General features: G+C 41.4%; 2 protein-coding genes across 7 annotated transcripts; one reads left to right on the plus strand and one right to left on the minus strand.

The window, feature by feature from the left end:
- Positions 1-309: 309 nt before the first annotated feature.
- Positions 310-9762, minus strand: LOC105686607 (CD109 antigen). Of its 3 annotated transcripts, none has more exons than XM_048652364.1 (7): positions 9599-9762; positions 7547-7736; positions 7366-7434; positions 3022-7060; positions 2720-2913; positions 2362-2642; positions 310-2268 (listed from the first exon to the last, which is right to left on the minus strand). In XM_048652364.1, exons 2-7 carry the CDS (start codon positions 7729-7731, stop codon positions 2066-2068), a joined length of 4971 nt encoding a protein of 1656 aa, XP_048508321.1. In that variant the 5' UTR covers positions 7732-7736; positions 9599-9762; the 3' UTR covers positions 310-2065. The 3 variants fall into 3 exon arrangements, with proteins under 3 accessions (XP_048508321.1, XP_048508322.1, XP_012257005.2); XM_048652365.1 differs by lacking the exon at positions 9599-9762 and adding an exon at positions 8328-8945; XM_012401582.3 differs by lacking the exon at positions 7366-7434 and having other exon boundaries at positions 9599-9761.
- Positions 9763-10199: 437 nt separating this feature from the next.
- Positions 10200-13419, plus strand: LOC105686172 (synaptotagmin-5). Of its 4 annotated transcripts, XM_048652373.1 has the most exons (9): positions 10318-10593; positions 10687-10857; positions 10922-11070; positions 11177-11376; positions 11454-11570; positions 11656-11776; positions 11842-12173; positions 12298-12601; positions 12845-13419. In XM_048652373.1, the coding sequence occupies exons 2-8, from the start codon at positions 10703-10705 to the stop codon at positions 12589-12591; spliced, it is 1368 nt and encodes a 455-aa protein (XP_048508330.1). In that variant the 5' UTR covers positions 10318-10593; positions 10687-10702; the 3' UTR covers positions 12592-12601; positions 12845-13419. The 4 variants fall into 4 exon arrangements, with proteins under 4 accessions (XP_048508329.1, XP_048508330.1, XP_012256219.3 ...); XM_048652372.1 differs by having other exon boundaries at positions 10200-10334; positions 12298-13419; XM_012400796.3 differs by having other exon boundaries at positions 12298-13419.
- The last annotated feature ends 211 nt before the right edge of the window (positions 13420-13630 follow it).

A 13630-nucleotide genomic window follows, 5' to 3' on the forward strand; every position in this document is an offset into this window, starting at 1 on the left:
CTCCATACGGCTTGATATGAAGATTGTATTTTGGCTTATTATTGTAAGACTGACTATGTTGCTATATTAAAGATTGCTTCAAAAACATAAAAAATCTTGTGAAAATATTCGAAGCCCTGATTTAAATTTCTTTTGATTTTTCCACAGTTATTTTAGTTCGTTGATATAAATGTAATATTGTATATTGAGCGCGAAGATGCTGCACAATTTTTATGGACTTAATTATTCACTGAATCGTAAGATAAGCATGCGAATTTGAATCGATGTCCACGTCGAGGTCAAGCAGCGAATAAGCTGAATTCGGAGAAATATTTTTTCACAGTTTATTTAGATAAACGTTATAAAACATAAAAACATGTCCAACGTACGATTCATCGACTAAATATTTATTATTAATTGCAATACGATGTCGTTATATTCTCTGTGCGTTGGTCGTTTGTTTTAGGTACTGGTTTTTTTTCTTCTTATTTTTTAAAATCTTGTATAAAAAGATCATATACTTCGTATGCTTCCAGATAGTATGGTATATCATTGAAATTAAATAGAATAATATCGCAACTTTTAAAATATAAACTACTTTTTTTTCTTTTAAAATATGAATTACATTTTTGTTTTGCAATAAGCCTATACGCTATAATATGGACGGCTTTATGAGACTCAATTTTACTGCTTTTGAAAAAAAAAATTATCTTTACCACCAAAGATAATATAAGATGAAAATGGACTTTATTTTCATTCCTTAGGTAAAAAAAATAAAATACAATCGGAAAGGCACCCTCGTGGTTTAATGTTATTTAGTTAAAAAACAGACACATGGCATCGGACTCGAAGTGAGTGAAATATTTTTGTACATTACGTAATGGTACAAATTCAGCGTGGTGTTTATCGAGTATCTAAACTGTTTTTCAAAAGCAGCGTTAATTCCCTAAAATAAAAAACTAGCTTAAAAGTTAACTTAAAAATTATAGATCTGGATGGAATAATATTAAGTTGAAGATTTGGTTTACAAAGTCTTTGACAAGTGGATCAATAAAATAAATAACTATTTTACTATAGCGAAGACAAAATGACACGTGGCTTAGTTATGAATTTACCAGCAATTTGCCTCCCAAGATCACACTTGAATGAATTCGTCGTAACCAAACCGAAATATAAGTATGTATACATGAAATGCATCAGATGCTGACATTTGTTTTCACAAGTAATTTCTTTGAAACATTAAAAATGGACGGAGAATTTCAATTTGCAACAAATAACTAGTCCCAATATCGTTTCTCTTATGCCTACCGAAAAACGGTAATTCTGCTTCACAAGTATCGTGCGTGTTAAAACTTTACTTTGTACCACTTTGTCAGACGATAAATACAAAGCCCTCGTCGTTGTTACGACCTGTAATATCGCTTTCGGCATTTCGTCGACGAGCCATCGATGATATAAAAGGTTGAAAATGTTACGTGTATTTTTTTCGAGTATTGCGTCGAAGAATAAGAGTCTATAAACGTTATTAAAAACAAAAAACAAATCTAACTTTTTACACAAATAGCTACGATGAACGTGGCGACGTATCAAAAAGTTATATCCTTAACGTAGTGTAACTATTTAAAAATGAATAGCATGATAACTCAGTTTGTTCGTCGATCTAAAAAATATATATTATAATATATCGTATATCCCTATAACATATTATATCTCGATAAGGCAACTCCGGTGAAGTTACTAACAACGTTCTGAGTACACTCCGATATTTTGAACTTGATACTGAGAATCCTTAGGCTTTTTTTAATCTATACATATTAAAATTATCGTGTTTTACGCGATGTTGAATTTCACCAAAAACAACATTCGTATTATGTGTATAAATATAGTATATGGTAAAGATGATACGAATTTATCCTGTATTAAAATTAAACAACTTTAAACAGTGATTCTCGAGTAGTCTAAATATTCTTTTTGTTTTTATACAAGATTTTTGATGATCATTTTCTCTCGATACTCTATAGTGAGAAATAACTCTGTCTCTCGAAATCTCTCTGTCCGTTGAAATCGAATTCAACGTCTATTGAATCTACCCTACGTTAAATTGTTGTGTTCTGAAGTACCTCGTTATGGTCACGACCAGTGAAAGCATCAGTACGAATCCGGTGGGAGTAGCCAAAAGTATAGCCCCGTTGTATATGTGACAATACGGACATTGGGAGCTGCCGCAGACCTCGCAAATGTTCAAAATGTACGTCGGTAACGAGTCAAATATAGTTTCGTTGAAACGTTCTGCAAACAAAATTGATAAATTCGTGTAAATTAGGCTCGTAAAGACTTCGTTCTCGCAGCTTATCGAAAAATGTGAACCGTAGGAATACTCACCGGGTGCGTAATAATCGTAAACTCTAATAGGTAAATATCTCGACATATTGGCGACAGGGTACCACCTTTCGATTGTAAAGTTTACGCAAGTCTCCTCTTCGTCCAAATAATCGAAATAAAATAATACTTTTTTCTCTTGGAAGCGAGCGCGTTGCAGGAGCCGAACTTGCCTGGACAAAATATATCTATCCAAGTTCTGTTGCTGTATGATATATCCTGTCGGGATTGTGACGTCCAAAACAGCCATCCCAGAGCGCGAGGACTCGTTGGTATTTGTCCATCTGTGGCGAGAGATCGATGATTATTAGGGCACGAAGTGATGGAATCTATAAATAATGTGAGCTAACTCGTTGCTAACTTTTGGCAGCTGGTATAGGTGATGTGAGACTGATTCCTTCCATGGAAATTAGCTCGGGTCACTAAATCAAAGGCTCTGACAGGTGGTTGTGTTTGGAATTTCTTGATATCGACATTGTATTGGACAGACATTTGTAATATGGCGTAACCAGCTCCTTTGGCTTGCACTTTAACTGTACCCCATGCCTCCGGTATCTATAACGACAAAAAAGAGAAAGAACAAAAGGTGAAATTAAATTTATTCAATCGACCGACAGTTGTAATGAGAATGCTGGGATCGATAAAAGAAATGTAACATTTTACCTCGATGGTTTGGAGTCTTGCCAAGTTTTTGTTGTTTACGTACAGCGTCTTGGTCTTCCCAGGTAAAGCAGTGGCTTCCACAGTGACCTGTAAGGAACTGACGTCCCTGATTCTCGATCTTACGGTATAGTCCATCAAAGCTTTCATAGCCCATGCGGTGTCTTGAGTCGAGGCCCACCCTCCATCGGTCAAACGTTGGGCATTGAGCCATTTGACAATAGGTTCGGTCATCACTTCTTGTCTAGCTACGTGCACCAGAAGCGCGTAAGCGGTTGTTTCAATGTTTTCGGAATCATAAGCGTATGGAAGACGTGGCAAAGAGAACGGCTTCTGATTTTCTAATTTTTGTGGCGGCAGAGGGACAACTTCTCTCCCCCAATAAGTGAGACCGTCTTCTCTCCTCGCCATCCTGGCTAAAATATCAAAGGCATACTCCGCAGACGAGGCTTTGGCAAGTAGCAGAGCATAGGCAACGATTGCCACTTCGTATGGCTTTCCACTTCTGTCTAACAATCCTAAATTTCTTTCAAGCCATCTCACCGCATTAACTGCAGCCACGGATACTTGAGCACCTAAACCACCCGTTAAGTCCTTGACAGTTTCTAGAGTGATCAAACAATGGGCAGTCAGCGATATGTTTCTATGTCGGATGGGATCGTCGAAATAATTGAGAGAGCTGTTCATCTTGCGATCAGGCAGCCATGTTATTTCGTAGAAGGAACCCTCTGGCGTTTGATGCCGCAGTATCCATGAAACCGATTGCGCAATTACATCTGGATCGATGTACAGATAATTTTCCCATTCATAAAATCGCGCCTCTTGGAATATCCTAGCGCAGTAAGCTGTCAACCAAACGCTCGAAGCTGATTGATTCCAGTCGCTTCTGAACAAACTGAACGATCCGTCCATTTGCATGAATGATAATTGTCTTTGATATCCGATGTTCATGTAGTAAAAGCTGTCCTTTTCTTGGGTCCTATTACGCTGATTCAACAATCTCATATGGAGAGTCGTGTACATATTCGCAGCAAAACTGAACATGTTTTGCTCCGCACTGTCCATAGGAAGGCCGATTAAACTCGTAGCATTTACAGGCATTGTGGGGAATATTGGACCAACCACGTCACCGACAATACTTATTATTGCCTTGTTCGAACCAAATATATAGTAACGATCTTCGTCGTAAGGTATAATCGGTGTTTCGGTGATATTAACATGCATGTACTGGAAAACGTATGCTCGATTACTCAAGTCAAGGAGTATCGACTGATGTCGATGCTGAGGCAGACCATCAGGCTCAACGTGTAGAGTGCGCGTCACTTGATCTCTGCCGATGAGTGTAGTTGCGTATATGTGAACCTTGATATCTCCTAGTCTCGTGGGTACTATCGGTAAATAAACAACCGAAGCATCCTGTGCAGGTATCCAAATGAAGAATTGATGTTCACCGAACGAGGTTCTAGGCCTGTAAGATTGTACGATACCGTTTGCTTCGACATGCACGAATTTATAATCCTTCGAATCCGCCAACACCACAATTGCCTCGATGTGCTGTTTCATGTAATTGAAAACTGAAACTCGAATTCCAACCTGTTCTCCTTGTTTACTGTTACTTGGCATTTCAACGTTGATGTAAAAAGGCAACACTCCGATATATTCTATGGCCTTTGGCAACATCCCAAATCCAATTGTAGGGCTCATGCTGAAGGCTGTGACCATCCAATGGACAGGCCTTTTGGGTACATCGATATTGAATATCTGCCTCCCATGAGGTCCGATGTTGATGTCTTTCCATAGCCAGACGTTTTCGTACTGCCTTTGAATCCTGTTGAATCTCCATTTTCTGAAGTTGGCAAGCTCTGTCGCATTTCCTTGAGTACACAGTGCTTCATCCGTCCCATCTTCGCAGTCCAATACTCCGTCACACTTTTTCTCTATCCTGTAACATCTGCCGGTCAAGCATTCCGCAAAACCTTGAGTCCTGTTACAATTCTCGGGTCTTCTGTATATGACAGCGTCAGTGAAGACTACCAAACCAATATATTCGAAAGTTCTGTTAACGTCGATTCCGTAAGTCGATGATGGAAAATATACCTGCTCATCAGGATCTCCTCCATGGGACAACCACGAGTGAAAGTGAGTGCCATTTGTCTCTTCGCCAAAGTGAGCCATCTTAGATATGACATTGGCATAGGTCAACTCGTTACCAGCTTGCATCGTATAAAACGATCTGTCGATACCAGATAAACCAACGTAAGCTCCGGGCTCTCCGTAAATTGCGATCTCAACGTTTTCACCCGTCCTTGCCTTCTTGTTGTTTATGAACAGAGTGAAATTGTTCCTGGAAATACCATTGACGGGAAACGTCAAGGAGTCGGCAATGACTTCTCCGTAACGTCCCACGTGATAAACTACAGCTGTGGCTACCGGAGCCATATCCGGACTCAGTGGTATCGCCAGAGTCCTAATATTATCTTGCATACTCTCTTGATCGTTGAGTAAAATTGTTCCTTTAGACATTATGATGTAGTTGAAATAGTCGATGTAATAATTAGTCTGTACGTGTAGGATGATGTACTCCCCGACTTTGGCGTTTTCTGTTGACGTGGAGACCTTGATTTGCTTATGATTTGGAGATTCGTGAGCGAGTAATAGCAATTCACTCTGGGCTCTATAACCTTCCCCATCGACTAAGTAAGCGTATATTTTCATTGAAGCAACATCATTCAACACTTGTTGTGCTCTCTGCGGACTATCGTCGAGTCCCAATTGGCTTTTGAGATCAATTTTCATCGACCATATGGCATCGCTGTACGCACTGGGTCTCAAATATTGCGTGTCAATGGATCGTCGGCCCCCTCCACGCATTTCAATATCTGATCTCACTTCCATTCTAGCATTTGTCAGCTGAGTTTGTCTCAAAGGTGAATCGTCATGGAAGGACGCAACTATATTCAAATGGAAAGGCATGGGTGGTTTAAAAACTTGCGGCGAACCTCCAAAAAAGTGAATTTTTATGCTGGAGTTGTAAATCCTAGCTGTAGAATATCCCGTGATTATTTCTTCCAAGAATCTTTCTCCCACGGTTGCTGTGACTGTAACCTCCATCCTGTCCAAAGAAGGAGCATACTGAAGCAGTTCTTGCATCGGGTACTTGAAGTTATAAGTGCCGTTGAAAAATCTTAGGACAGGTATTCTGTCATACTGGAATTTGTCCGGTTTATTGAACCAGGCCGGATAATATTCGTCAAAGTTAAAGTATTTGTCAGGTATTTCATTTTGCACCGAAGTTGAATGCAATCTGTCGATGGGTCGAAAACTTGCTTTTAATGTGAGATTCCCTCTGACCGGAGCTCCAGATGTAAAATTAGCATTAATTATACCATGAAGGTACTGATCATTGTCGAAAAAGAATGCCGGCATTGTCACGTTAACTTCGAATCGCGTTTGATAATATTCTTCAACCAAAAAGTTCTTCTCCTCTATCTGCCCCTGCGCTATGATCTGGATCTTCCATTCCCCAAATACGGGTTGATCGGAGAGTTGATATGTCAAGGAAACAGTCCCTAAGTTACTTTGTCGACTGAGCCATCTTCTCATTATTCTTCCCTTTGGATCAAGCATGTATACGTCAACGGGATCATTGAATGTTCGTAGTTCTGTATTGATGGGAATAGTTCTAAATCTCACGGTTTGTCCTTGCATGTATACAGGCTTATCGAGTTGTATGAAAATCGTCATAGATCTCTGACTGAATGTCAATTTTGTTTCATTAAGAAAAGCTTGACCTCCGCTTAGTGAGTTGTACAATCCCTCAACCCGAAGTCTATAATCTCCTGTGATCGATGTCGGTGGAATTCGCATCATCAAAGTTTCTGGTATTCCTTCTTTGACATCTTCGTGAGCAGCTGCTATTTCGATACCGTTCCACTGTATGGATGATCGTATGGTTAAAGGCAACGGACTTGACAGCACGTTGACGGCCACTCGATATATTTGGTCAGGGCGCACCATGCGTGAAGAAACGACGAAATAAGTCCTATAAATAAATATAATAATGTTTTATCCTTGAACCAGAATATATTGATTTCATTTTCAACATCCTCGAAATATCAACACATCCAAATATTATTTGTTACTAAGAGTTTTGTCTAGAAGCCAAATTACTACATGTTGTGACACATAAAACAAGTAACATGTTGGGCACTACTGAATGTGACAAAAATTCATTAGTACACAATATATGATTAGGGTCAGAGTCGGACATGGTGTTAGCTAGCAGCTTGGAAACTATATTCAAAAGCATTCACAGTATGTACATTTCCACACATTTGCCATGCTCACATAGGGTCTGGTATCCGACTCGAGGATTCTCGATATGCATTGGAAAATTTAATATCGTAAGTATCATTCCTGTAAAATAAATTCACCATGCGGTTCAATAAACTAATCAATTTGTTAAACCATACGTTATCATTCCCTCTAAACTATCTACGTAAAATTTTTCACTTCAGATATTACTCACGCTTCTTTAATTATGACATTGTCATTCTGGCCACCGCTATTTCTGTATCCAAAACCGAGATTCTGGTCTCGATCTCGGTCTTGATTTTCATTGTACCTGTTCCATGTGCCACGATTTGGATCCACATTATCAGGTACTTGCCCATACGCACAGGCTAAGCATATCGCAAATGTTAGCCACCACATTTTTTCTGTGAAAATAAGAGGATATCAATTGAAATTTGGATGGTATTGTGAATAAATATATGAGCTTTTTGAAATTGTTTGAATCATGAAATTTTTCATTGCCAGCACTCGCAACGCATAAACAAATCCTCAACCATGCACCAATTAGCTGTATGTCAATTACAGGTACCGATGCACGTATGTAGGCCTTATTTTTCTTAGAAGAGACAAGAGACCAGTATTTCCATAAACGAGCTAGAGCTGCGTTTTACCAAATAGAGTTTGATACTTGCTTGCCAAGGGAAGAATCGAATAATTCACTTAGTGAAGCAAAGTGAAAATCAAAATTTGAAACATAGATGAATTGGAACAGTCACTGAGTCCTTCAGTATGAAAGTTTGCAATGATCGAATAATGATGTAATCCTTACAGTAGATATTATCCTGTTTTGTGTGGGCAAACATGCTCCATTAATGTCATGGAGACCGAACACGAACAAGCTTGTTACCTATGGTCTATAGTCATATGCCTATATGAATAACACAACCTCACAAGCCTTTCGAAGAATGACAAAATTTCTATTTATATATTATTACATCATGGTATTTTTGGATTACCTTTGTTGAAATATTTTATTTTTTTGCCAACCCAAATAGAACAATGGGTGCAACATTCTGGTGGTGGAGGGTGTCTCTACTTCGACAAACGCTGTCAGAATTATTTATTCCATTATTTGAATTATCCCTTTGGGAACCACGATACAAGCATTCACTTTATAATCAAACCGATCTGATCAAACAAAATCACTTTATATTGACTGAGAAGATGTTGGAAATTGGTACAGCCTGCACCGCAGCTTAGCTAACTGAGAAATGAGCCATAATAAAACAACCAACGGAATTCATGTACTCACACCCACTCATTCTATGGTAGAGACCCTATGACCTGTATTTAATTAGTACGGTTTCGGGATCCAGATAGCTTATGAATACAAAAAAATGGGCAAGATTTTTCATTCGCACTTGTTGAAAGTGAGAGAAGTTACAGAAGGTTTGGTGCATCAGTTTTCAATTAATCAAAAATTGCCCAAACTGTGTCAACACCCGGTAACAATTTAACGTGCAGCGATTCGATTCCTGAAATTTTAATGGCGAATAACAAGAGGTAAAAAAGACAGTTGCTCAGGTGGATCAGAAGTTTGCACAAAGGATCATTCTAACAATAGTTGTGATCTAATAACATATTCACACGTGTCCAAACATGGCAAGTACGTACTTCGTCAATATTCAAGTCGTGCATTTCGGCATTTAATACCGCATTTGTCACGGCTCTATTATGAAAAATTTTAACGGTACAACTCTTGGGAAGGATATTATAGGTGACTGCAGCCAGACTAATTAAGTTTGCGGATGGTTTTAATAAGCGATGGGTGACACACTACGTAAACGTTTATTACGGCATTTCTAAAACGGAGAAGTCCGTCAAAAATAGGACGAACTTCACTCGATAATACGATTTTCGAAGAATGAATTTTCAAAGAGAATCTCGAACGTCGTCCAAAAAGTCGTATGAAAAACCACCTGATGATTTCACGAGCTGATGACCTAAGCGTCAGATTCGAATTGCTCAAAATAATACACGCCGTCAACGCCCCTCCTTTTATATTTTTACACAAACTGGATCTCGCTATATTGAATCGGTACACGTGCCCAGTCCGTAATCTCCTCTTCATGAGACAAATATTGAGGGGAATTATCGGTCGATAATCGAGGCGAGGTTATCTGGGTTATAAAATAACCCGGTCCCTTGGCGTTAGTCAGAAGCAGTCGAAGTGTCGTGGCGAGATTGTGGTCAACGCCCAAATACCTGAAGGAATGAACAAGCTCACCTGCCGCTTGATGGGGTCCCGAGTTATTTTTTTACACCCTATTAAATCCACATAGTATTAACACGGGTGAAATGATCACTTTCGAAAAACCGTTTTCTTACTTTATTTCACCAGTATTATCATCGGTGTTAACTAAAAACTAATCACAACACCCAGCCCTTCATTCGACACAATGTGCCGAACCCACCTCCCACTTTTAACTGCCATACGCACGCCACCCCCACCTCCTCTCTTCGTTCCAATCTGTTACGTTTTCGAACGCTACAACTTTTCAAAGCTTCGAAGCTCAGGGGCGTAGCTCGAGGGCCTAGTGATACGTCTCGTACGTTTCGCAAAAATCAAACGAACTAATTGAAATGAAAAGGGGATCGAGGATGTTCAATGTACTAATTCGTACTTATGTGGGTACACGATTAGAAAAACGATTATCGAAAATTTTGATGCAACAAGTTCAAAAATAATCACCCTTGCCATCTGTAAGCGAACGGTGGAACTGTTAAAAAATGTTTACAAAGAGTCCGCCTCGCAGTCAATTCATTATCCACTAGGTGCTGCTTCCAGCGGTGAACAAAAGAAATAAGACCGCAAAGCGCGTACGTTTAATAAAGATAAGGAAGCAAAAATCATCCCCTGCAAGGGTAACTATAAAATTGTAACGCTGTAATAAGGACAACGGACTTCCCGAAGACTCTGAATCACTCTCCTTCGAATCTTCTGACTCAACTCAACATGGGAGGTAAAAAAATATTTCGCAAATGATCAAAACCGAAGACTAATATCGCGAGTACGCTCGCGGACTGACAAATACACGCGTACACCCACGCAGTGCAATTATACAGAGAGGACAACGTGAAATTGCACACCCAGATTTTGTGCGCAAGCGTGAATCAAAACTACAGTCGAATTTATCAGCTGCTAGCGTGTTGTATCAACAGCCTCAGATTTCAGCTGTAGCTGTCAAATTATCTGTCACCGATACAGCTGTTTATATATAGGTATACAATATGTATACCTACCCCTATATATATATATATATATATATATTTAACAAATCCGCGTTTCTGTTCCCTCGTCCATGTCGATTTTAGCCAGCGTCGTATCTCGATGGACATCCGAAGTGTCGACGGGGTTGTTACGCTGGTGGGGTTAGGGGTAGCGTGTGCGAGTGTCGGCACGCTGCTCGGTGTCGTCGTCTACACGATCTGCGCCAAGTTCCGGATAGTCCTTGGTGGCAGTGCGGTATGGGGGCCGCTCAACTGGTAGGATATACGTGGCAAGGATAAGGTTCACTTTACGACATGTGTATTTCGTGTACCTGGACAGGTTCGAGGAGGACATTCTGGACCGCGAGGAGGCAGCCAGATCCCGTCAACTCCTGGTCGGTGGGCGCAGTGACCCGAACAAGGATGCGAACAGCGACAGCGACGAGTCCGTTTGGCCGGGAGCGCTCGCCACCAAGGAGAACTTGGGGGGTGAGAGCGATATTCTCGATTAACCGGGTCCCCTCGGGACCCTCCTACAGCCTCTTAACAATAATTGAACCGTTCTTCGAATGATCGTCGACCCGTGGCGCGGCAGCGTCCCTTTCGGAGACCGAGGGTGCCCTCGCGATACCCACGAGTCCTTCGAGAGTCGGACATTTCCCCGCACCCCTACCGGAATCCGTCCGCCTCGTCGCAACGGAGAATCTGATCGTCCTGACGAAGCCTTGCCGAACGATACCCAGTATGCAGACGAGGCTCGATCCTGCGAAAATCGACACCACGCTCTACCGAACGGTCAGTATGATGCGCGTTTTTTTTTTTCTCGCCTCTAGAGATTTACCTGATCCCGTTGGCAAAAATCTTCATCGCAGCAGCCCGACGATCGGGATCCCGCTGCACCTGCTTCCGACGAGGACGCGCGAGGAGAACTTTTGACGAGCCTCGTCTACGACGCACCGGCTGGGATTTTGACCGTCCGGTTGATCGAGGTGCGTATCGATGAGCCCGCTGTGTATGATTGAAAAAAAACAACAAACAATGAGGTACAAAATTGAGAACTCGATCTGTCGAAAGGCGCGCAATCTGCAAGGTCGAGAGTTGAGCGGTACGGCGGACCCGTACGCAAAGATCAGACTTTTGCCCGATCGCAGTAACGTATGGCAGACGAGGATTCACAAGCGAACGTTGAACCCAGGTACGCACCGCAACACTTACCCTCCGAAACTCCGAAACTCCGGTTAATTTTATTCGGCCTTTCAGTCTTCGACGAGGACTTCGTATTCGAGGTGAAGCCCGCGACCGCCTTGTGGAAGACCCTCGAAATTCTCATCTACGATTTCGACGCGCTATCGCGCCACCGGAGCATCGGATGCGTCCGGCTGCCCCTGTCGTCGGTGGATCTGGGCTCGAGGGCGATAATGAGCAAACCTATACTACGGTGCACGGAGAGGGACGTCAGGGCCGAACTCGGTGAACTAATGGTGTCCATGTCCTTCCTACCATCGGCCGAAAGACTCACGGTAATGGTGATCAAAGCGCGCAATCTGAGGGTCGTCGACGACGCCAGGACCAGTTCCGACCCCTGCGTCAAGGTATTCTTGGAAATCGATCGTAATTAGTCAGATTTCAAACTAATCTCATTAAATTTTGGCCGCCTCATTATTGAACTCTACCTTTCGCCAATCTCGACGATAATCTCGTTTCCTCGTGTCGCAGGTGAGCGTTTTCTCGGACGACGGTAAGCGTTTGAAAAAACGAAAATCCGGAGTGCAGCGCAACACTACGAATCCCGTATGGAACGAGGCATTGACCTTCGATTTGGGTAGGGAATCTCTGTCCCGTGGCAGTATCGAGTTCCTCGTGCTACACGACAGTCTGCTCGGACCGAGCGAAGCTCTGGCCAGATGCGTGGTCTCGGCGAAGAGTCAACGTGATTTATTTAACGAGGTATTGGCGGGTCGAGGGGCGACCGCGCAGTGGTTACCGTTGGCGGAAACCAGGCAATTCTGAAATCAACGGGGTATGGATCATTAGAATAGGGAAGTATCGCTACTCGTATTTGTGTATATCGGTGACTCGTAAAATGTAAGCGGCACGCGGAAATAAGCCGCGATAAGAAAAAAGGAAAAAAACCAAAAAGAACAAGTTGAAAAAACCGTTGTACGCGCATGCGCAACTGCACCCTACTACATACATATCTATACATATACATTTGTGTACATACATACATGCGCAATCCGTTGCTCTCTTCCCAACTTTATAGGTCTGACTGAGGTCACTGCGTAGGGGAAGGTGAGGCGGAACCGACTATGAAAACAGTAAAAAAAAAAAATCAGCGTTTCTGTATCAAGGCTAGTGAAACAAAACGGCCGTACGCAACGTGGTTTTACTTTCAGTGATGAAGCAGCAACAAAAAAAAAAAAAAAACCACCAAACCGATAGAAAAACTAAATCAACGCTCGCCCCTGAAATTATTTTTTTTGCTTCATTTTTTTTTGGGCCATTAATTCTCACCCTGCCTGACCTCGTATTCAATCTGCCGAATTGAAATATCTCAAGGGGACCGCACAAGCGACGCTTGTCAATTAATTTTTCACGCTTCAATTATGTTCCGAATTTGATAGATCCGAGATGAGAATTATAAAAATTGGATATTTCAAAGGAGTGATCGAAACAGAAATTTCGACGACAACGGGTCTGCCCGGTCTGCCTATGATAGTAAAAGTTGTATCGTGAATATATTAGCATATAAATGTGCATACGTATATTCGTATCGTAACTCTGTACCTGTACCTGTACTTATTGTATGTATAATAATAATAATAATATTGATAATAACAATGATTATTATTAAAGTGACAATAATTTTATCAGTTACGTCGACGTTTGACGTAGCGGCGGCGTTTGAGGGAATGAATGAATGGGTTTCGACGAAAGTTCAATAATTTCGATCGGACGGATGAGTCGGACGGGATGTTGTGATCGTGACTGTGAAAAAAACGGTGAAAAATTGTTCTCTTTCTTTTTCCCCCGGAATAATAAAACGTCA

Source organism: Athalia rosae, chromosome 3, assembly GCF_917208135.1.
Source record: "Athalia rosae chromosome 3, iyAthRosa1.1, whole genome shotgun sequence".
Lineage (NCBI taxonomy): Eukaryota > Metazoa > Arthropoda > Insecta > Hymenoptera > Athaliidae > Athalia > Athalia rosae.

Excerpts from the sequence above, each read along its gene's own strand:
- LOC105686607 (XM_048652364.1), bottom strand. The coding sequence starts at position 7,731 with ATGTGGTGGCTAACATTTGCGATATGCTTAGCCTGTGCGTATGGGCAA. Across the intron at positions 7,435-7,546 it reads AATGTCATAATTAAAGAAGC|GAATGATACTTACGATATTA; the intron begins GTGAGTAATATC and ends TTTATTTTACAG. Across the intron at positions 2,914-3,021 it reads CAAGACTCCAAACCATCGAG|ATACCGGAGGCATGGGGTAC; the intron begins GTAAAATGTTAC and ends TTGTCGTTATAG.
- LOC105686172 (XM_048652372.1), top strand. The coding sequence starts at position 10,703 with ATGGACATCCGAAGTGTCGACGGGGTTGTTACGCTGGTGGGGTTAGGG. Across the intron at positions 11,571-11,655 it reads TGACCGTCCGGTTGATCGAG|GCGCGCAATCTGCAAGGTCG; the intron begins GTGCGTATCGAT and ends ATCTGTCGAAAG. Across the intron at positions 12,174-12,297 it reads GTTCCGACCCCTGCGTCAAG|GTGAGCGTTTTCTCGGACGA; the intron begins GTATTCTTGGAA and ends CTCGTGTCGCAG.